The following is a 24,773-nucleotide window of genomic DNA, read 5'->3' as shown; positions in this document are numbered from 1 at the left end:
ATTCAACCATGCTTCCTTCTTACGCAAGCATTCCGCTGTTTTTCTGACACTGAAATTTCTAAGTTCCTGCCTGTAAAGCGAACCTGAAGCCAATGTCAGCTTTTCCTCTTAAAGATAAATGAAAAGGGGTGTCTGTCTGGCTCAGCCGGGAGAGCGTGTGACTCATGATCTCAGGGTTATGAGCTGGAGTCCCATGCTGGGTGTAAAGATTATGTAAAAATAAAATCTTAAAATAAATAACCAAATAAATAAATAAGTGAAAAAAATGTGGTAGTCATCAGTAATTCTGAAAACAATTTCAGGCTCCCCCTAATCCTGAGCACATGGTAGGAATGCACTCCCCTAGCCACTTAGGTGTAGGCATGTGACTTGCTGTGACCGATGAAGTGGGAGCACAGTGGGGTGTGGCGCTTTAAGAGCCAAGACACAAATGCCCAGGTGGAGGTACATGTTGAGGAGGGTTTCATCAGCCTGAACACCCAAGTGACTACAGTGAACAGAGACACCACAATGATCACATGGCATGAATGAGAAATAAACCCTGTTGCTACGGAAGCTACTAGAATTTGGGGGTTCTATATTACCTCCTCTACCTAGATTGATACAAACGTCAAGCCTGGCAAAGGGCTCTCAACTAGGGATCAAGAAATTCTGGGTTTTATCTTGAGAGTAGTCCAATCCTCTCCTGCATCATAAAGGATAACAGCAAGAACAGAAGGATGGAGCCTCAATTCTAACCTTTCAGGGCACCTACAAATCAACAATCAAAGTGATACACAATTTGTTTTATCCGTAACATATCCAAGTAATATAATTAGTCATAAGCTTTGCTACTGACTACAATCTTGACAAACACTAGGTTTTATTGAAAAGGCAGGATAACAAACAGATACTTCTAAAGGTCAGATTTTGCTGTTTTGTGTACACTGTCCTCCTAAATGCCCTTAACCATTAATAAGGAATGATTAAACAGAGGAAGAAGGCTCTCTGTAATTTCAAGCGGCAGACAATGAGACCACGCACCAAGGCAGTGCAAGTTTGGGTAAAGAAAGTGAGAATGTGTACTGCAGCAGACGTTAAGTGTAGTTTGGCGCAGTCTTAGCTTTTCTTTGTTTGTTTTAAACAAAGTATAGTGAAGTTAAAGATTTTAAAAATCATTACTGCTAGTCTGTCCGTTGTTCTGAAAGGATAAGACACGGCGCTTCTGAAAAACATTCTGCCACAAAATTCTTATCAAGCATCAACAGAGAAGGGCTCAGGATACGATGAAACAAAAGGCTGGCCTACACTCCCCCCTCTTCTCTCTTGGGCATATCCGGAAAGAAACAGGTAGCCAGGCATGGTTGGCACGCCAACTGGCATGTTCTCAAGCACTAAAACTCAAACAGAATGTCTTCTTCTTCTGTGCCCAAACCGCAACTCCTTCATCACTAAAAACACACAAAATATGTGTCTCTTACTCTTTCTTGCGTTCCTGGGGACTAGCAATCAGGATACCAGCTTCAGTGTCACTAGGGTGTGGAGGGCCTTAACGTCACTAGGGTGTGGAGGGCCTTAACAAGCTCTGTTATCACAGCTCTGTCCTCAGAAGGGCCATTTAATAAGCACTGTCCATTATTACATTTATGATCCTTTCATGTTGGGCTCACCAGTTCATTCCAATTTTCAGCCCTCAGCATTTTCCCATGTCAGCAGCCTACACTTAGCAGAGAGTTTTAAATTCCATACTATGAGGTTTCTTGGCCTCAGACCCGCCCCAAAGCATATGTTGCAACTGTGCTGAGACTGCCCGTTACAAACTGAAATCTATAAAAAGGATGGATAATTCCCTTGATATAGCCACTGAATTGTGACTCTGATGACCGAACGCCGAGCGCCCCAACTGAGAGCCCAATCCAGCTTCGGTGGTGAGGCACTGGTAGATCAAAACGTTAGGCTGCCCACATGGCTTTCTTTGAGCAAAACTCAATTCACCGCAATGAACATCGATACCTAACTCAATCGTGACACCGAGCTGGGGCTGGGGGTCTCCGAATGCCACGGGGAACCAATCGCCCCTGGCAAGATAAGCTCCATATGGCACGGTCTGGATTGAAGACTACCCCCAGAGACTGTGAAATGAGACTTCACCCAGCCTGCGGCAGTTTAAAGCATGAGCAGCCTCACGAGTCTAGTTACCTAGGAACTCTTTGGTGACGCTCACGTGAAGACCACCTCACTCAGCAACAGGTACCACGCTGGGTTCAGTGAGGGAGACAAGGACAAACACAAAGATAAGGACGGTCTAATCAAGTAGGGAACACACACAAACTTACATAAACCAAGGCACATAATGCCATAAACAACACTATAAATGGCCCACAGAGATCATGATGGGCAAGGTGATGAGGTCAAGTTTACTAGGGTGGTAGGATTCGAGCCGAGCCTGAATGACAGGCTGGATTCAGTTACAAAAAGATGTGAAAGGCAATTCGGGCCGAGGCTCGAGCAGGAATTACAATGTGACTAAGACTGGTCCAGTCTGCTGCAGCAGGGCTATCTCGCAAGAAGTACTGGTAAGGAAGACTAAGATAGAAAAGGGACAACTGTGGACAGCTGTGAATGCCTGGTTAGGAGGTCAAGGTGACCAAAAATGGTCTATGCTCAAGGGAGCAGTTAGTCTAAAGGGTGGTTTAGGAAAAAATATGTAATTTCAGTGTGCAGGATCAATAAGAAAGAAGAGGAAATAAGGTTAGAAAACTTGTCAGGCATAACTGACATCAAGAGGCACTATAACTTAAAGATAGCACTTGACCTACAGTCAGAATCTGACTGAAAAATATAAAGGATGTTAAGTGGGACAAGTGAAGAACTTAAATATGAACTGTATACTGAATAATAGTATTTATTAGTGTTAAATTTTAAATATGTTAATTACATTGTAGTTAATTATTTTTTTTAATGTTTATTTATTCTGAGGGGGGGAGTACAAGCAGGACAGGGGCAGAGAGAGAACAGGGAGAGAAAGAATCCCAAGCAGGCTCCGTGCTGACAGCGCAAAGCCCGACACAGGGTTTGAACTCACGAACCGTGAGATTGTGACCTGAGCTGAAATCAAGAGTTGGACACTCAACCAACTGAGCCACCCAGGCGGCCCAATTAATTATGTTAATTAGGGAACTCTGCACAACAGGTTACATAAGACAATTTCCTTGTTCTGAGGAGATACCTGCTGAAGTACTTAGGGATGAGAAGTCAGGATGGGTCAAGAAGAAGAGTATGTACGTCTAGAGAGAGATATAAAGACAAGTGGGCCAAATGTGAGTAACTGGTGAGAACAGATATAAGAAGTCTACAGGAAGAAGCAACAGGTTTTAGTGACCGACTGGCTACTGGTGGCAAAGAAGAGGGAGGAGAGGTTTGGAGTGTATTTGACAGAGGATGGAGGCAGCACTGGGAAAGGGAGGCTGGAAGAGGAAACGGCTTGCCGCATCTGGCTCTGGGGAAGAAGCGGCTGGAATGAATTGAGGAAGAGGTGCCATCTGGTAGCGGGAAAGACAGGGACAGGACTCAGGCCACACTGGATTAGAAATGACAAGTTTGGGAATTACCCAGACAGATGATAATTTACACTGAAAAGTGGATACAATCTAGGATCCAAACAGGAGAGTGAGAAGAGCGAGGGAAGAGATGACAAACCTAAGTTAGTGACAGAAGGTGGGAAGAGAGTAAGAGAGAAGCCAGAAAGGTTCTATGTAACAGAAACAAAGGTGGAAAAGGATTAAGCCAGCAGTGCACCATGGAAGGATCCACAGCCTCAAATGCTGCACGAACACGACAGAAGGTGATATTGGCAAATGAGAGCAGGAAATCACCAGTGAATTTTGGGTAAGAGTGAAAAGCAGGCCCCAGGGCTCCAGAAAGGGAAAAGATGAAGTAGAAATGGGAGGCTGGGCATAAGTCACGCACTCAAGATGTTTACCTTTAGTGCAAGTGTGTGGAGATGAGACTACAGTTAAAACGCGGGAAGAGCCGTGCTCTGTGAGACTGGAATTACAGGAGAAGGAACAAATCAAGGCCCCTCAAAGAGGAGGTGACACTGAGATCACGGTGTATGCTGGGTAGAGACAGGAAGTGGATGTGGCTCTACATATGGAATGAAACACACTTTCCTTTAAGGCAGGAAGAAGGGGTGAAGAGACTTAAGGCAGAGAGAAACTTCTTCAGTTCCGAAGGATGGAGTTCAAGGTCCTTTGCCTACTTGAGTAAAAAGACCATTTCCACCTATATGCAGAAGATAAACTTGAATTAGCAGCTGCTCTACCTGAGGGCAAAGACAAGCCTGAAACCTCACTACAAGAAAGTCACCTGCTGGAAGACACCTTCAGACACTCTTCAAGGGAGGAGGGGGAGATGCTGACCCCTTGCATCAGCACTTTCCAAAATCTCAGGAAACAGGGATAGCAATTTCCTGATGTCAGGTGAACAACTAAAAATAGACAGTTTTATCAACTATAAAAGAAATCTGCAGCAGCAGCAAATTACTTTATGGAACCTATCTGAAGATAAGACATAGGAGAAAGAACAACATTTTTATGGCTTTTGATTTCCTTTGAAAGCCACACCCACTGGTATAGATGGGAGATGGATCTGAACTGTGGTTCTCCTTAAGAGAAATTACAACATAGCGGCACCTTTAACAACTGACAAGCTTAAAGCAGCTCTAAATGCTTGCAAAGAGGGGGCTAAGAGGTCTCTGAGATGTCTAAGATTCTTTCACATGAAAAGGGAGAGTGACCACGTCCAAAGCACCAATGAGCTCCGGGGGCCTCGTGAGCCTATCAGGGAGCACCGAGTCAAGTATCTACAGCAAGAGTGGGGCTCTGTGACTCTCTTGTACCAGGCTTCCCCTGGAGCTGTGGAGCCAAGCCAGATGTTGAGAGAGAAAACTTCACTCCGTTCCAGCATCCAACCTTAAGAACGCACTCACCACATCTGTCTGGAAAGTGTCATCCGACAATCTCGGGAGAGTGAACAGAGACTGAAGATCCTACTGGAAAATGACACGAAAGGCCTCCAGATGGCAATGCCAGCGATGAGGGATCTGAAAACAACTACTTCGTTGTGATAAAAATAAATTCATAAAGGATCACGGCTTAGCACTGAGTAGCTGTCTTATAAAAAATCATTCCCTCTCTCCAAGGGCCATGAATCACAGTGACAACAACCCGCTGAAGGAAACCAGGATCAAGCACAACTAAGATACGCCAGGTGAACGGCACTGGGTACGGCATGAGCCCCGCTGGATAAAACAAATGTGGCAGTTCCTATCCCCTTGCTGGCTATCTCTCACCTGAATTTGGCACATGAGGACACAGACCATGTCAAAATTATGCTAGCAGCACAAGTCTGAGAACATGTACTTTGTACTTCAATTCTGCCTGACAGTCAGCTTCCCTACTGAGTATCACCTGACCTCAAACTGTGTTACTGATGTCTGAGTCACTCTATTACTCTTGGGGAAAATTACAAACTCTGCTAGCCAGGTCAAAGACCCTGTGTCATGATTCTTCCAAATCTTCACTGTGTCACTGGATTATGCCTAGGGAACTCATTTCACAAGCCACACAAAGCAATTTCTCTCACCTTTGGTGTGGCCATCAGCCAGTCATCACCGTGACATCACTGCCCTATACCAAGAAGGCTGTCCAGGTCAAGATGGACAATGACATAGGCCCGGTAATAATCACCTGTGTGTTAAAACTAATAGCAGATCTTAGCAAAATACCCCCCAAATTATTAAACTCAAGTTATTAAATGAAACATGTTCTGGGACTACTCCAGAGTAAAAAGCCACAAGAAAGAACAGGAAGGTGTAGAGATGGATAGTTTTCTAGCAACCCTGCTCAGGGAGAGAAGGTACCTTATCCATATGGAAGATCAAATCCAACTCACAAACATTTTCAAAACACTTATCCAGGGTCTCCACAAAAACCTAGGAAACAAGGAGAAACAGAAAAAGAAAAGAAATCAGAACACATTCACATCTTCGTCAATGTCACATTTGAAAGTAAAGGGGGGCAGTCGTGATACCGTTTACCTTATGATGAATTTCAGAATAAACAAAACAACTACCAGCATTAGGCAATCATCCTACTATCCCAATTGAGAGGGCACGGTCTAGACCAGGTGTTTTCAGTACAGCAATACAACCAGCAGACACGTGGGGCTTTCCTTCCCCCTTTAGAAGATGCCACTTTACATAGAAAAATAACGAACTGAAAGACCAACTGCTTGCAGTACTGTGTCCTTTCCCCAAGCCTCCACCTGTACCCACAACAAAATTTCCTTATTTCGGTGTTGCTATAGGTCTGTCCCTCTCGTTTCAGTGAACATGAACTTCAAAACGCCTTTCCACGAATTGTTAACAAGCTCACAACTTTAGGTTTTTAACTTCTTAATATAACAGGAAAGGGTACTGATGAGAAGAGTACGGCTTAGTGAATTTTCAGAATGAACATATCACGTAACCGACCACCATCCGGATACCGCGTGGACTATCACCAGCTCTAGCCGCGCCCTTCACGACCCTCCAAAGGTAGCCGCCATCCTGACTCCTGTCTTTGAACTTACACAGATGGCGTCACACAACAAGTACTCTGTCTGACTTCTCTCATTCAACAGTACTGGGGAGCTCCTCCACGTTGCTGTGTGTCATAAAATTCGTTGTTCATATTCGCTGCCATAGAGTACCGCATAGAAATATTCATCTATCTCCTACAGGTGGGACATTTGAGTGATTTTCAGCTTCTGACGGGGCATAGAGTGACATAAATGGAAATCCTGTTTCTAACCACTTTGGACAACTACTTGACATCATTATCTATTACAGCAGCAATTCTACCCTAGGTACATCCCCAACAGAAATGCATACATGTGTGCCAAAAAACACGTATGCTAATTTCGTAACGGCACTACATTTTTACCAGAGGCTGAATATTTCCCAGCAAGGATAACATTCTTGAATTAGGGCGTGTTTTCTATCCAGGTGCTAGGCACTCAGTGAGCCCTTACAATCCAGCAACTCAAGACCTTCAGGTTGGGAAAATTGTATCAAGTAATTTGGCTGAGAATTTCCCCGCTTCCATGTTCCTGATCTTCCTTTTTGGGGCTGCTTCTCCTGAGGTGCTGGACCTCTTATGCTCTTATCTTTTCTCTTCCAGTTTTCGCTCAGATCTTTAATTTCTAAGAGATCATTTTGTTCTGTGTTTCTTGTTGATTTAGCAGCCTGTTTTTATTTGTTTAATTTCCCTGTGGCTTCAAGACAGGGGTTTGCTCATTTAACTGTTCTCCTTTGTTTGTATGGGCTCTATTTACTTTACGTTGCCTTTTAGAGTTTGTCGGTTTTAGTCTCTATCTTCCATGTTAGAGGCTTTCCTCAGATCACTGATTACCTTTGTTTTTCTTTCCTAAGAATAAAAGGCCGATTGGCAGTTCTGCAATCATAGCTACTTGTTGGGGAGCCTCCCCTTCATCCACTTAGGCTTTCTTATTCTGTCCCCTTAGATTGATCAGATTTCCCAGAGAAATGTGACAATCTCCAGCCTAAAGGCTGTAAGACTGGCTACCTGAAACTCGGGAGCTGAGTGGTGGGAAAGGGCTAGGAAGTTAGCATACAACATTCACAAGGCACACATTCATTTCACCGCCCTGACTTGCGCCGGCAACTCTCTGGTGACCCCCAAACCGGAAAACTGGAGCTGGGAAAGGAAGGACTCAGGGATCTGACTGTTCTCAGACAGCTTTTCCTGCCCCCTCCACACTACACCCAGCACGATGCTGCCCGCTCTGGGCCGGGTGAGGCACCCGCAGCATGTAGCAGTTTGCCCTTCAGCTCCTACTGCTGGCCCAGGATGTGGCGTCCTTGGACTTGCCAAGTCAATTACCAAACATCCATATTCTTTGCTCCTTTCGAGAAGTTTCTTGCTAGTGTTTCCTCTCCTGTCCCTGTGTGTGTATATATATATATATATATATGGCCTTAGTTTTCAAGAAAAAAAATGAACTTGGAAGCATGGAAGGTCTCAGGAGGACTTAAAAAAAAAAAAAATGAAACAGTCTCAAGTTCTTAACAGAAAATAAAATGTGAAAATACTCTGCCAAGATGTTTAGAAAAACAACCATGATAAGGAATGACTAGTCCTACTAGGTATCAAAATTCACTGCAGGGGCACCTGGGTGCACAGTCAGTTAATCTTACTCTTGATCTTGACTCAGGTCATAATCTCAACAGTTCATGAGTTCAAGCCCCGCGTCAGGCTCTGCACTAGTAGTGCAGAGCCTGCTTGGGATTCTGTCTCTCCTTTTCTCTGACCCTCCCCCACTTGTTCTCATTCTCTCTCTCTCTCAAAATAAATAAAATTTAAAAAATTCACTGCAAAACTTTGGTCATTAAAATAGTATAAAACTAAGGTAGAAACAAAAGTATGGATCAATGGGACAGAATATAGGGGCATCTGGGTGGCTCAGTTGGCTAAGTCCCTAACTTTGGCTCAGGTCATGATCTCAGGATTTGAGGGTTCGAGCCCCATATTGGGCTCTGTGCAGACAGCACGGGGCCGGCTTCAGATCTTCGGTCTCCCTCTCTCTCTGTCCCTCACCTGCTCATGCTTGCTCTCTCTCTCTCAAAAATAAACATTTAAAAAATGGGACAGAATATAAAATACTGAAACATATACCAGTGTATAAGAAAATACATCCCTCTCCCCAAGAAGTGGTAAATAATTTTCATTATTGTCAAAGGCATAATCTAGTTTTGGAAATTTGTTAAGAAGCTAAAATTCATACAAAATCTGCTATAAACTAAGATAAAGGTAGATTAAAATGCATCATATCTATCTCTTAAATAAAGTAACACCTTCTATAAAAAGCAAAGGTGGGCTTTTGACTTAATGCTGAACAATGCTGGCTCTAGAATTCTATCCAATTCTGAACAAAAATGAATTCTCTAACAAGTTTTCCACTTTCTGTGAACTTCAACAGACCAAGTTCAAAAGCAAATCATGATAAAATCTACCATGGTCTTGAATTCTAAACTCCAAGAGTTTCAGACAAGCTGCGCTATAAAGCCACTGTTGAGGAATCCAGTGAAGCACGGGGACACGTCCTGGGCACTCTGGGTTTTGAAGTTTGAGAAAATTAGAGTAAAAAGTTGATTTTGTGTGTAATATTTTTAGATGTTCTAGGAAGACCAAAACCATGAAAGCCACAGCAGTCTGAGTGTCCCTGCCTCCTGCTGTGGCCAGCCTGCCTCCAAGACGAGCTCCCACAACCGGCACCGCGTTCACGCGGCCTCTAGGGGTTGGCGCCACCGAATCCTCTCCCTCTCCCTCTGCCTCTATTACCCATGCGTGCCCCTCTTCCCTGCCCTGCAAGGTGTGGGGACCCTTCATCGTGCATGGGGCCTCTCATGTCAAGAATACACAATTTTTGACAAACGTGGTATTTTAAATTGGTGGGGAAAACATGCACTAGTTAACAGTGCCAGGAGACACGGCTGTCCTTCGGGGGAAAATTAAAGGTAGTGACCTGTCTCAGTACAGACATAAGAGTACCTTACAGGTTTTACAGAACTAAATGTAAAAAGCAAACTAAAAAAAGCAATGGCAGGTTCCTTTTGTGCCACTCACGTCTCTCACGGGAGCGGATTTAGTCAGTCTATGGGCAGCTTCTGGGTGGCTGGTATTGTCATAAGTGCTGCCCCAGCAGCCGGGACTCTGGAGTAGGATGCCCAGAAACAAAGACAGACCATATTTCTCGGCCGCCGTTTTTATTAAAGAGGGTTAATGACATGAAGATTGGCGTATTAGTCGCCTGGGGCTGCCATAACAAAACACCACAGGCTGTGTGGCTTAAAGAGAAATTTATTTTCTCAGTGTTAGAGGCCAGTGTCCCAGATCAAGGTCTGGCAGGACTGGTTCCCGATGAGGGCTCCCCTCCTGGCTCACAAAGAGCCACCGTCTCACTGTGTCTCTGAAGGAACTTTCCTTGGTGCACATGGAAGGTGTCTCTTCCTCTTCTTATAAGAACAATGCCAACTGTTGGGGTCAGAGCCTCACCCTTATGATCTCATCTAACCATAATGTCTGTAAAAGCACCATTTCTAAATATAGTCACACGGAGGGTTAGGGCCTCAACATATAAACCTGGGGGGGACACAACTTAGTCCATAACAATGGGGTTCTCACATAGGCTAGTAACATGGAATGAGATCGAATAGCTCCAGGAAAGATATCCCCAGATAAAGATCAAAAAAGAGGAGTCAGATGTATCTGTTTCTCCTAGAACCTCAAAATATCATCATTCAAGATCATGATCAAGAGGGAAAGAAAATAAAAGTCAGATAACGTAAGAAGAAAGTGCAGGAGCCAGAGCCGAAGCAAAGGGTAGGCTAACGCATGAAGAAACCGAAGATGCGGCAGACTCGGACAGCAAAATAGTAAGATGTGAAACTAAAAAAAAAAAAAAATCCTCTAAGAAACACAGATTTGAGGAACATAATGACAAAGACCATTCTTCTCAAAGAGGAAGGGAGTGACTAAATTCATATGAAAATGGTGAGGACAGATACAAATGCAAAGAAAGAAGAAGGTCATCAGGAGGCAGAAGTCACTCAAGATCTAAGGTCATTAAAGGCATCATCATAGTAGAAGTGGGGAGTGGAAATATCTTGTTCCAGGAACAGAAAGAGAAGTCAGAGAGGAAGAACCATGATCCGGAAGCAGGAAAGAGCACTGCAGATCAGATCTAGCCCCTGCTGAGGACCAAGACACGGGTAGGAGCCGGAGCAGCACAGGAGGAAACATCAAGACAGAAAGAAGAAAACAGAAAAACCAAGAAAAGTCAGCAAAAGTTTAAGCCAGACTCCTAGTGTATGTCTCTTGAGGCAGAAATAGCAGTGGATGCACAAAAAGCTTTAGCCAGAGGACGGAAAAGGCAGAGGTTGGAAATGACAACAGCAGCGAGAAGAGGAAATAGCTGAAAAACAAAAACAGGAAGTAGCCGCAGTTGCCCAAGATTCTGTTCTCAGTGTTGCTGCCCTGTTGGCAAGGACAGTAAAGCTCCCTTTCGTCCACGGCAGGTACGTTCCATGAGCCTGTGGATGCCTGAAACCATGGATAGTAACCAACTCTACATACGCCACGCTTTTTCCCATACACCTGGGATAGTTTACTATCCCAGTATAGTTTACTTTGTTGATTAGCCCCTCTAAGAGATTAATACAGTAGAACAATCAGAATATATTGTAATAAAAGTTATATAAATGTGGTCCCTCTCTCTCTCTCTCTCTCTTATTGTCCTGTATTCACCCTTCTGAGGATGCGAGATGACACAGTGCCTACACAAGGAGAGGAAGGGAGGTGAGTGCGTAGGCACCGGGACCAGCGTTCAGCTGCTACTGACCTGACGGTAAGTCAGAAGAAGGATCATCTGCTTCTGGATTGCGGCTGACGCAGGTAAGCGAGACCAGGGAAACGAAGCTGTGCATAAAAGGGGGGCTACCCTGAGTCCTCACACAGCTATGGCTCAAGTATGAGCCCCAACTAACACTCTGGCAGAGATCAGAATCGCCTTCTCTAGCTATTACAACCTAGCAGTTGTGAATCCAGTGAAACCAACTGAACAAGAGAAAGGAATACACCTCAGCAAGACAAAAAAGAAGGGACAAATCCCAGCCTACTTAAAATATGGAATAAACTGAATTTTGAAAACAAGGACCAAAATGTCAAGCTTAGCAAATTAAGCAATATTACGAGTGAAGATGAGGCTGGATACAGCTCAGCCGATGAAGAAAGCTCCAAGACTTTAAGCAATGGGAAGGACGGTAGACTCTAGAAACCAAGGCTTAGGGGTGCTGCCCACCCCTCACCACTTCCTGCACAGTCAAAAATCCATCTATAACTTGACTCCCCCAAAATGTAACTACTAATAGCTACTACCAGGAGCGCCTGGGTGGCTCAGTCAGTTAAGCGTCCGACTTCGGCTCAGGTCGTGATCTCATGGTTCATGGGTTCGAGCCCCGTGTCGGGCTCTGTGCTGACAGCTCAGAACCTGGAGCCTGCTTCGGATTCTGTGTCTCCTTCTCTCTCTGCCCCATCCCCACTTGCGCTCTGTCTCCCTCTGTCTCAAAAATAAATGGACATTAAAAAAAATTTTTTTTTAACTTTTTTTTTTTTTTTTTTTTTTTTTTGAGACAGAGAGAGACAGAGCATGAATGGGGGAGAGGCAGAGAGAGAGGGAGACACAGAATCGGAAGCAGGCTCCAGGCTCTGAGCCATCAGCCCAGAGCCCAACGTGGGGCTCGAACTCACGGACCGTGAGATTGTGACCTGAGCCGAAGTCGGACGCTTAACCGACTGAGCCACCCAGGCGCCCCCAAAAAAATTTTTTTTCTAATAGCTACTACTAGTAGCTGGAAGACTTACCAATAGACAGTCAGCTGACACATGCTTTGTATGTTATATGAATTATACACTGCATTGTTATAACAAAGAAAGCTAGAGAAAAAAATGTCATTAAGAAAATCATAAGGGGAGGGGTGCTTGGGTGGCTCAGCCAGTTGGGCATCCGACTTGGGCTCAGGTCACAGACTCACGGTCCGTGAGTTCGAGCCCCACATCAGGCTCTGTGCTGACAGCTCAGAGCCTGAAGCCTGCTTAGGATTCTGTGTTTCCCTTTCTCTCTGTCTCTCCCCCATTTGCACTCTGCCTCTCTCTCTCAAAAATAAATAAACATTAAAAAAAATTTTTAAGAAAAAAAAAAGAAAATCATAAGGGGGCACCGGGGTGGCCCAGCTGGATGAGCATCAGACTCTTGATTCTGGCTCAGGTCATGATCTCACAGTTCATGGGATCGAGCCCTGTGTTGGGCTCCACACTGAGCGTGGAACCTCCTTGGGATTCTCTCTTTGCTCCTCCTCTGCTCTCACTCTCTCTCTCTCAAAAAAAAAAAAAAAATCGTAAGGAAAATACATTTACGGTACTGTACTATATTTATTGAAAAAAACCCATGTATAAGTGGACGGGCACAGTTTAAGGGTCAACTGTTTTTGGAAATCTAGATGTTCAGTATGAAATGGCAAGATCATAAACCCACTCATAAAGAGGAATGGGGCTGAGTTTCACATCTTCAATGCAAGGAATGGATTCAGTTTGAAAAAGATCACACTTTTACAGTGTGGGACTTAACAGACTTCTTGTTTGGATGTCAGGTCCTTGTTCACCAAAGAGCATTCCAGCTTGTGTGGGTATCACATTGATTTTAATTTATTGAAAAATACGATTCTCACTAATAAAAGAATGGCAATTATGTGATGCAATAAGAGGTGATTACAGGGGTAATCATTTTGCAATATGTAAGTGTATCATATGAATAGACTGTACACCTTAAACTTAATGCTACATGTCAATTATACCTCAATAAAGCTGGGAGGAAGAGAAAAAAACATCAATTTTGGTAAATATCAAATCAGTGATACTGGTGTTAATCTTGTAATCAGGCTAAATCTTCCATTAAACTCAACAGGACAGTAATTTTTAGTTCATGAATTCTACTTTTCAAATATATAAATGCCGCAGGTGGGATAAAATATCAGACAAGGATTTTCTGTGTCATTTTGTGTATCTTTGTAGTTAATTTTTACAGTTATTTTCACCTCTTGAAACATGAAAGAAATGTTATGCAGATGTTCTTTAGACAATCTGGCCATTTGCTACAAAATCCAGCACATAAATAAATGTTAAAAAAAAAAATTAAAAAAAAAAATAAACGTAAAAAAAAAAAATTAAAAAAAAAAAAATCCAGCACAAATAAGCTGGGTGGTAATAATGATAAAAATGGTTTTCTCAGGAGAATAAATATTGTTAAAGTGGCCATACTACCCAAAGTAATCTACACACTTAATGCAATCCCTATCAAACACCAATAGCATTTTTCACAGAAGTAGAACAAATAATCCTAAAATTCATACGGAACCACAAAAGATCCCAAATGGCACAGCAATCTTGAGAAAGAAGAAATCCAGGGGTATCACATACAATCTCAGGTTTCAAGAAATACTTCAAAGCTATAGTAATCAAACTCTATCATACTGGCACAAAAACAGACACACAGGTCAAGAGAAAATAGAATAGAGAGCCCAGAAATAAACCCATGATTATAGGATCACTCAATCTTCAGCAAAGAAGGCAAGAATATACGACGGGAGAAAGTCTCCAAGAAATGGCGCTGGGAAAACTGGAAGCCACATGCAAAAGAATGAACCTGGACCACTTTCTTACATCATACACAAAAATAAACTCAAAGTGGATTAAAGACCTAAACGTGAAACTTGAAACCATAAAAATCTTAGAAGAGCGCACAGGCATTCATTTCTCTGACATCAGTCATAGCAACGCTTTTCTAGAGATGTCTCCTGAGGCAAGGGAAACAAAGGCAAGTATGAACTACTGGCACGACATCACAGTAAAAAGCTCCTGCACAGCAAAAGAAATAATCAACAAAATCAAAAGATAACCTACTGAATGGGAGAAGATATTTGCAAATGACATTCAATAAAGGGTTAGTATCCAAAAAATATAAGGAATTTACACAACACCAAAAAACCCACAAATAATTCCATTTAAAAATGGGCAGAAGACATGAACAGACAGTTCTCCAATGAAGACACACAGATGACCAACAGACACATGAAAAGATGCTCAACATCACTCACCATCAAGGAAATGCAAATCAAAACCACACTGAGATATCACCTCACACCTGTCAGAAGAGCTAAGATCAAAATCACAAGAAACAAGTGTTGGTGAGGATGCGGAGAAAAAGGAATCCTTGTGCACCACCGGTGGGAATGCGAAATGGTGCACCCACTATGGAAGACAGTATGGAGGTTCCTCAAAAAATTGAAAATAGAATTACCACATGACCCAGTAACTCCACTACTATTTACCCAAATAATATTTAAAAAACCTAATGCAGGGCACCTGGGTGGCTCAGTCGGTTGACCATCCAACCTCGGCTCAGGTCATGATCTCACAGTCTGTGAGTTTGAGCCCCGCGTCGGGCTCGGTGCTGACAGCTCAGAGCTTGGAACCTGCTTCAGATTCTGTGTCTCCCTCTCTCTGACCCTCCCCCGTTGATGCTCTGTCCCTCTCTGTCTCAAAAATAAACATTAAAAAAAAAAAAATCCTAATTCAAAAATACACGTACCTCTCTGTGTTTACTGCAGCATTATTTACAATAACCAAAGTGTGGAAGGAACCAAAGTGTCCACTGATAGATGAATGGATACAATACAGATGTGGTACATATATACAATGGAGTATTATTCAGCCATAAAAAAGAATGAGATCTTGCCATTTGCAACAACATGGACAGATCTAGAGGGTATAATGTGATGTGACATAAGTCAGTTGGAGAAAGACAAATACCATATGATTTCACTCACTCATGTGGAATTTAAGAAACTAAACAAATGAACAAACAAAAAAAGAAAACAAAAAAGACTCATAAGTACAGAGAACAAACAGGTGGGTCCCAGAGGGAAGGGGATGGGTGAAATAGGTAAAAGGGACTGAGAGTACACTGAGAGTGACAAGCACTGAGTATGTATAGAATTGTTGAATCACTCTATTGTACACCTGAAACTAATATAACATTGTATGTTAATTATACTGTAAAGTCTTTAAAAATGGTTTAAAAAAAAAAAGAATGGCTAAAGAATACGAAGAGTTATCCTTATGTGTCATCAATCAAGGGTTTACTGAGTAAAAATACATACATATATATACATATATATGTATGTGTATATATATAGTGTGTGTGTATGTATATATCTATGAAAAGAAAATTTAAAAAGGTTTTCTCAAAAGAAAAAAAAGGAACTGCAATATTGGATAACATTTTTATACCTCGGCGCTATAAGGAAAAACATCAACAAACATAACTAAAGTTAAAAGAACAAAAAGAAAAAAAAGAACAATGGACTAGGAGAAAATATTTGCAATAAATACAATAGAAAAAGGATTTAATACCCTTGAAGTTAGGAAAAAAATGCAACACTTACCAATGAATAAAACAAATGGCCATTAGAAAAGCGGACAAATGATGTGGTCAGATATTTTCAAGTATAAACGACTGGTAAACACTAAAAGACATGCAGCTTCAGCAACACTCAAGAAAGCTTGGGAAGACAATGAATTTCTAGGTTCTCACCTATCAGACTGGCAAACGTTTGAGAATATTCTTAACATTGAAAGTTGGTGACATGATGGTGAAACAGGCCTTCTGGGAGAAACCTATCACATTAAAAAGTGCACACCCTTTAATCAAAGCAACAATTCAAATGTTAAGAGCCTACCAAAGAAACTAACACATGGGCATACAGATGAATGTACAAGGGTGTGTGTTATTTAAAACAGTGAGAAACTGGGTACTGAATAAAATACTATGACATACCTGTATTACGGAAAAATCCTGCACTACTAAAAAGAATATATGAAATGGACAAAGCTGCAAGACATATTATGAAGCGATAGAAATGCAAGTTACAGAAGCATGTAGTGTGACTATTCTTTATTTTTAAAAGTAAATGTATATGACGTGTATATATATGCATGCATTATTACCATTTAAAATTTATTTAGTGCTAGCAGGGGAGGGGCAGAGAGAGAAGGAGAGAGAGAATCCCAAGCAGGCTCTGCATTGTTAGCGTGGAGCCCAAACTAATGAACTGTGACATCACGACCTAAGCCGAAATCGAGACTGACGCATATGTGACTGAGACGCCCACAGGGGCCCCTGTATATCCATGCATTTAAAGACTTTATAGCGGCTGCCTCTAGGAAGGGGAGTGGTGTTTGAGTGAGGGGGTATGAATGCTAAGGGAAGGACTTCTCCGTTCTCCGTTAATAAACTTGCTGTTTGAATCTTTTATAAAAGAATATGTTCACGTACTACTTGTATAATTAAAAAAACCCAAAACGAAGTAATATATTTGAAATTCCAGAAATAGGCCTAAACGTATATAGACAGTTAAGTTTAAACAATGGGAGGCCGTATAATTTGGAGAAACTAGATAACGATATGGAAAAAAAGTAACTTGGTTCCGTACCTCAACATATACTGAAATAAATCTTTGTTCTAAAAGGCTTAAAAATGCATTTATTTTTTTAATTGAAAACAACTGAGATAGGAAGATAAACTTATAACTAGTGAAAAAGTAGAGGAGATAAGCACAGAGTTTTAGTGGAGAGTGAACAGTGTCAGTCACAAATTGAGAATTAAAGGGAATGTTGTGTAAGAAATATTTGTGAACATAATGACGTATAAAAGCTTGATATCTTAAAATTTCAGAATAAACCATAAGATATTAGGACCTTCTTTGAAAAAAAAAAACTTTAAGATCTGAAAGAAGAATGAAGAAGTGGAAAAAAATGCTATTTTTTTTAAAGGTGTTTTTTTTTTTTTTAATGTTTATTTATTTTTGAGACAGAGAGAGACAGAGCATGAATGGGAGAGAGTGAGAGAGAGAGGGAGACACAGAATCTGAAGCAGGCTCCAGGCTCTGAGCTGTCAGCACAGAGCCCGACGCGGGGCCTGAACTCACGGACCGTGAGATCATGACCTGAGCCAAAGTCGGACGCTTAACCGGCTGAGCCACCCAGGCGCCCCAAGAAATGCTATTTTTAATACATTTCTAAGTACAAATCCAACAGAGACTTTTGGGACCTTTACAAATTACTCAAGAATGTATCCAGATGAACAAATGGTCATAAGTATCAGTGAATATATTGAAAGAGAACTGCACCCAAGGGGGATATTAAGTCTTATTAAGTATATGAACTTATATTAACGACAATAAATAAAACAGGGTGAAACTCATGCAGAAAGAGAAACACAACTTAGTCGAACAAACAATGAGTAAAAACTAAACCTCACTATGTATTATAAAGTTTATTCAACCAATGTTTAGTGACTGATTACTATGTGCTAGACACCTACCACTCTACTCCGGGGCTACCTTGGTCAATAAGCCACATTCTCGGCTGGCTTACGTTCTGAGTGTGGGAAGAACGAGGCACATAAGCATGATCTTTTCCACCATCATAAGCGCTCTGAAGGAAATGAGCAGGATAGTGTGATGGGGGTTACTTCAGATAGGCCGTCATGAAGGTCTCAGGATCTTGGACCGAGTCACGAACGCTAAAGAAGCGAGTCATTTGAAGAGCTATAGAGGAAAGGGATTTGGGCAAGAGTGTTCTAGTGGACAGAGCAAGTGCAAAGGCCCTGAAGCAAAACTGCACTTGTGTCTGAGAACAGAAAGAAGACTGAAATGGCTAGAGTAGTGTGAAGGTGAAAGTGAGTATGATGAGGTCAGACAGAGAAGGACAAAGGAGCCAGATCACGTCAGGCCTCGTAGGCTGACAGGGAGTTTGAATTTTACTCTAAACACATTATACATTAAGGTTTCTTCAACAAAGGGAGGTAAAATGGATAGTTTACATTGAATAACTCAGAAAAAAATGTTAGTTTTAAAATAAACTAAAAAATATACAGATAATTACTTTTGATAAGAGAAATCATTTGTGTGCTAAGATGAAAATGATGTCAGTTATAATCGTGAGAGGTCATCTCATATAATATGCATCCTGATGCTGCAGTCATTAAAGTGTGAAAAAAATGTGCATCTTAGAACATATGTAATATAATCCTATAAACCAGGTTCTAGACTTTACTGGACAAGTGGTTCAATTATGTTATAATAGGTGTATATGAAAAGAACAATGGAAATCTACACGTGGAAAAAGTAGGCAGGATTATTAAAAATAAAAATTCAGACATCTGTGAGGCAGCACTCTACCTCAGAGTAGAAATTAAAAATGACACATTTCAATGTTAGAGGTAGGAAGACACATGAACTCAAATACTCCTGGAGACATTATAAATTAATATAGCTTTTCCGTATATCCACCTAGCAACATGCATTATAATTAGAAATATTAGTACCTTTGACTCACGAATTCTGTTTTCTGTCTATTCTGTAAATTGGCCCAACAGTCCGCATAAAGACACGCAGTAGTCTTGTCTGTGTTAATTTAAAAAAAAAAAAAAATGGAGACAATCTAATTTCTCTCCTACTCCCCTACGGCCGGATGGGCTAAGGACACTCAAATTGCCCCCACTGAAACGTTCTGCTTTGACTCACTCCTGGAGAAGAGAGGTAGGTCGGGACACGCTGAGAAACAGAAAACGTGGCGTGGTCGATTCCTCTTCACCACGTTTCCGCTGGAATGCCAAAGCCAGGTGCCCCGCCTACGGCGAGCTCTGTTTCTCCAGATTCCCTCACGCGCCTTGCCCTCGGGTGTCCCCAGAAGGAGCTCATGGCCACTCTCAGGGATCCCGAAGCCAGACCGTGACCCAGACACTCTGCTCAGCTGACCTTCTCTCGGAGGCCTGCACGGAGAAGTGGCCAAGTGACACTAGCCTCCCACAGCTGTCTGTGCTTGCCACTCAGATTTTCCAAACTAACACAAACAGCAGTTAGGGAATATACATCACATGGTAAAGCTGTGAAGAGAAGCAAAGGGGTGAGCAACTCAAATGCCGGAGGAAGGATGCCACGGATGAGGGGATGGAAGCGAGGAACTGCACGCACAAGCCTGACGGCACTAGGAGTGCACTGTTTCTTAATTTGGGTGACAGTTTCATTTTACTGGCCTTTTTTAGATTTATCAGCACAGTTAGCGTTATTTTTTTGTATATACATGTTACACAATAAAAATAATTTTAGGGTCACCTGAGTGGCTCAGTCGGTTGAGCCTCCAACTCTGGCTCAGGTCATGATCTCACGGTTCGCGGGCTCGAGCCCCACGTCGGGCTCTGTGCGGACAGCTCAGAGCCTGGAGCCTGCTTCGGATTCTGTGTCTCCCTCTCTCCCTGCCCCTCCCCTGCTTGTGCTCTGTCTCTCTCTCCCTCAAAAATAAACATTAAAAAAAATTTTTTTTCAATAATTTTAAAAACAATAATCTTACAGGGATTCTGATTGGGTTTTCAGTAAATGGATAATCTGGAAGTAAGGGACATTGTAGTAAGTTTTCTCAACAGGCAAAGGGTGTGTTTAATTCATCTATTTTGCTCTTTTTTCATATTTTTGGTAGATTTTGAGAGTTTTCTTCATATACATCTTACACATGTTTTACGTTTATTTCTTGATATCTTATGGACCTTTTTGCTTTTGTTGAGTGGGCCCCTTGAAATATTTCCTTATTATTGCTAAGGAAAAGCTATTAATTTTTATATGTTAAACTTGTCCCCATAATGAACTCTATTAATAGCTCTCATGGTTTACCAGTTGATTGTTTCAGATTTCCTAGGTAGGTAATAATTTCATCTGTAATCATTATATATTCTGAAGCCTAGCAAAGCCAATCCCTAATTGCTGACCTCTTTCCCTCAAAACGTACTTTTACATTGCTTGGCCATTCATTTTTCCTGATAAATTTTCCCTTCACCAAAAGTTCTGTAAGATTTTCTGATGCAATTACACTTGGTTTCCCATTTAATTTATTGATTACTATTATTACTTTTGCTTGACTTTTCCCAACAAGCAGAGGACTTGTAGCTCCATTTATTTTAAGTATTCTTTTATGTCTTTCCTTTAATATTTTATAATTTTGTTGGAATTAATGTTAAGTATTCCACACTAAATTAATTTCCAAACACTCAATATCCTTTATCACTATTGTGAGGGGTTTTTTTTTTGTTTTTTTTGTTTTTTTAATTTTTTTTTCAACGTTTATTTATTTTTGGGACAGAGAGAGACAGAGCATGAACGGGGGAGGGGCAGAGAGACAGGGAGACACAGAATCGGAAACAGGCTCCAGGCTCCGAGCCATCAGCCCAGAGCCCGACGCGGGGCTCGAACTCACGGACCGTGAGATCGTGACCTGGCTGAAGTCGGACGCTTAACCGACTGCGCCACCCAGGCACCCCTCAAATTAGAGTAAATAGTAAGAGATATCCTTGTTTTCATGAATGCCTACAGATTTCTCTCCTGAGAAAACACTGGTCCTTGGTTTTAAATCTAAAATTTGCTGGGGTGCTTGGCTGCCTCAGTTGGTACAGCGCGTGACTCTTGATCTTGAGATAAGTTCAAGCCCTACAATGGGTGCAGAGTTTACTTTATTAAATGAATGAATGAATGAATGAATGAGTAAATAAATAAAATTTGGGGGCGCCTGGGTGGCTCGGTTGGTTAAGCGTCCGATGTCGGCTCAGGTCATGATCTCACAGTTTGTGAGTTCAAGCCCCACATCAGGCTCTGTGCTGACAGCTCAGAGCCTGGAGCCTGCTTTGGATTCTGTCTCCTTCTCTCTCTGCTCTTCCCCACTTGTGCTCTGTCTCTCAAAAATAAATAAATGTAAACAATAAAATAAAAATTAATTAATTAATAAAATAAAATAAATTAATAAAACCTTGAAAAAAAAACCCTAAAATTTGCTTCTTCTAGAAAAATAAACTAGGTACTGGAGAAAAGAAGAAAAATACTTTTCACTATATATTCTTGGTTCACCTTTTAAATCCTGAACCATGTAAACGTGGTTTATTTCCTCAACAACAAATAGTTTATGATAAATAAATAAACATGCACTACATAATCAAATAATAATGTTTCTTATTTCAATTCAAGAGCATTTCGGTGGGGCGCCTGGGTGGCTCAGTCGGTTGAGCGTCCAACTTCGGCTCAGGTCATGATCTCACGGTCTGTGAGTTTGAGCCCCGCGTCGGGCTCCGTGCTGACAGCTCAGAGCCCAGAGCCTGTTTCAGATTCTGTCTCCCTCTCTCTCTGACCCTCCCCTGCTCATGCTCTGTCTCTTTCTGTCTCAAAAATAAATAAACCTTAAAAAAAATTTTTTTTTAAATAAAAAAATTAAAAAAAGAGCATTTCGGGAATATAATTTGGATAATCATTTCTCTTGCCATCTACTGATGCAACTCTATCAGTCTCCACTATTTTTCTTACTGCTGTAACAGACCCTAAGAACTAGTATACTGTAAATCAACACACACACACAAACACACACACACAAGCCAAAACATAAAACAAGAACCCTAGAGCCAACCAAGATTTAAGGCCACAATGCTTTTTTTTTTTTTTAATGTTTATTTATTTTTGAGAGACAGAATGTGAGTGGGGAGGGGCAGAGAGAGAGCAAGACACAGAATTGGAGGCAGGCTCCAGGCTCCGAGCTGTCAGAACATAGCCCCATGTGGGGCTCAAACTCACAAGCCGTGAGATCATGACCTTAGCTCAAGTCGGACGCTCAACTGAGCCACCCAGGCACCCCAAGGCCACAATGCTTGTTAATGGGACAGAAAGAAACAAAAGCCAGGTCTGGTGACTCCTTGCTACAAGTGATTATTGGCTAAGATTTTCTTTAGTAATTTTGTACCAAAACTAATATGCAATATTACTCAAAATATTTTTTTGCAAGGCTTTTGGATTACAAACCATTTACACTGTAAAATCGCTTAAGTAGTATGATGTTTTTATTCTCGGTTTAAGAAATACCTTTTACAAGATAGAGGTTTTATTGTACTTCAACATTTAAAAAGAATTCTACCGAATCTATTAGGGAGACAGTTTTGTTTTTGTTTTACTTTTAAATGTTTATTTATTGAGAGAGACACAGAAGCAGAGCATGAGCAGGGGAGAGGCAGACAGAGAGGAAGACAAAGAATCTGAAGCAGGCTCCAGACTCTGAGCTGTCCACACACAGCCTAATGCGGGCCTCGAACCCACGAACCATGAGATCATGACCTGAGCTGAAGCTGGATGCTTAACCAACTGAGCCACCCAGGTGCCCCATACTTTTTAAAGTTTATTTATTTTGAGAGAGTAAGTGATTGCACACACACGCAAACGGGTAGGGGCAGAGAGACGGAGAGAGACAGAATCCCAAGCAGGCTTTGCATTGTCAGTGCAGAGCTCGACTCAGGGCTCGAATCCACAAACCACAAGACCATGACCTGAGCTGAAACCAAGAGTCGGCCACTTAACTGACTGAGCCACCCAGCTGTCCCAGGAGTCAGTTCTTTTTTACACCTTTCTTATTTCATCCTGATGCTGGATTAAGAGCCTTGTTGTTGATCTCATTTGGTATTCATGTTCTGACGTCAGCTATTTCAAATACATTAGTAATACAACTATGCAGATCATCCTCTAAAAACATGTTGTTTTCTGACTTTTATCCTCAATATATTAGGCCAACTATTTGTTGATTTTATTGTCTTTTCAAAGATCAAACCTATCATTTTCCTTTAGTTCCTATTATTTTCACCCTTTTACTTATCTTCCCAAATCCAGTGCACACTATTTAATAAATGTCCATTACCTTATAAAGTTAATTTCTTTTTCTTGCTAATATAGATATTGTAATATAGTGATAATAGTAATATAATGTAATATGGTAATATAGTGTAATATATATATTGTGATATTATAATATAGATATAGGTATAGATATAGATATCTAATACAGATATCAATTTTTAAAATATATTATCACATATTTCCTTTTTATTCTGACACACACTTATATGTACATTTCTATCGCATTCTATAGTTTAAAATACTATAAAATACATCGTCATAATTGAATCCTACAACCTGGTATTTCTACATTCAGATGGTAGGTCTGTGACTCAAATGCAGGTTCTATGATTCTAGATCTGGAGTTCTTTCTATTATACCACACTGACTCAAAGTCCAATCTGACTCAGGTATTTTAAGAAAGTTTTAAAAATTATCTGAGAGATTAGTCTTTTTTAGGTTATTTATACCGTTACGTACAACAAGCGAATAAAATGTATGAACTCTTAATCACCTTAAATCATTTTCTGAATGTAAAGTTTGTATTTTTATAGCTAGAAAGTTTACTTTTCTGTTAGTCAGGTTTTAATGCAAGCTTCTACTTCAGTGCCTTCTACTTAAGTAACTTATTCGAGTCACTTAAAGGAAGCCTGCCTAAAATTTCACCTATAAAATGATGGAATTAGGGGCGCCTGGCTGGCTCAGTCGGTAGAGCATACGATTCTTAATCTCAGGGCTGTGAATTGGAGCCCCACATTGGGTGCAGGATTACTTTAAAAAAAAAAAAATCTAAAATGACGAAATTATACTAAATTAATGGTTCTCAAGCTAGGGTCCCTAGGCATCTCAGTTTCCATGAAGATAATGAAAAAGGATCTGTAAGCCATTTCTAACTTTTAAAAAGCCTAAAAAAATCATGTTGATCTATGTTAAGATTGCACAGACTAACTAAAACATCAAGCCTCTTTATCTTAGGCTAGAGTTACAAGTGAAAATAAAATGTATGAATTCTTAAATATCATTTGGTTTGATAGCTGAAGAAAATTTCTAAATATAGTATGCTACTATAATTTATAATAAGAAAATATTTGGTATTCATGCCTATTTCTGGCACAGGGCTCCTAAGTGATAAAGGAATTTGGAATTTCCTAAGTGATAAAGGTGTCCTGTTTATGTTAATAAGGTAACTTCTGGAAAGCACCTAAAGATGGGGGCCGGTTGCCAGGAAAAACAACCATTCAATCGGAGGATCAGAACTTTCAGTCCCACCCCAGATCTCCGGAAAAACCCAACAGGACAGGGTTTGGGAGCTTCCAGGTTAATGGAGATGGGAGAGAGTGGCCTGACTGGGAAGGGCATAAAA

The 24,773-nt window shown here is 41.2% G+C and overlaps 1 protein-coding gene across 3 annotated transcripts in view; it reads right to left on the bottom strand.

Moving 5' to 3' along the window:
- The window catches only part of AP3S2 (adaptor related protein complex 3 subunit sigma 2), a 58,024-nt gene that overhangs the window by 28,864 nt on the left and 4,387 nt on the right, over positions 1 to 24,773 (bottom strand). For 2 of the 3 annotated variants that reach the window (XM_047862887.1, XM_047862889.1), the window contains exon 4: positions 5,903 to 5,974. The exons of the other annotated variant lie outside the window; for it this stretch is intronic. In XM_047862887.1, the coding sequence (XP_047718843.1) occupies positions 5,903 to 5,974 (72 nt within the window). The remainder of the gene's footprint in view (positions 1 to 5,902; positions 5,975 to 24,773) is intronic. 3 annotated transcript variants of the gene reach the window in all.

This window comes from Prionailurus viverrinus, chromosome B3 (genome assembly GCF_022837055.1).
Source record: "Prionailurus viverrinus isolate Anna chromosome B3, UM_Priviv_1.0, whole genome shotgun sequence".
Classification (NCBI taxonomy): domain Eukaryota; kingdom Metazoa; phylum Chordata; class Mammalia; order Carnivora; family Felidae; genus Prionailurus; species Prionailurus viverrinus.
This window is presented reverse-complemented; position numbering and strand designations above follow the sequence as displayed.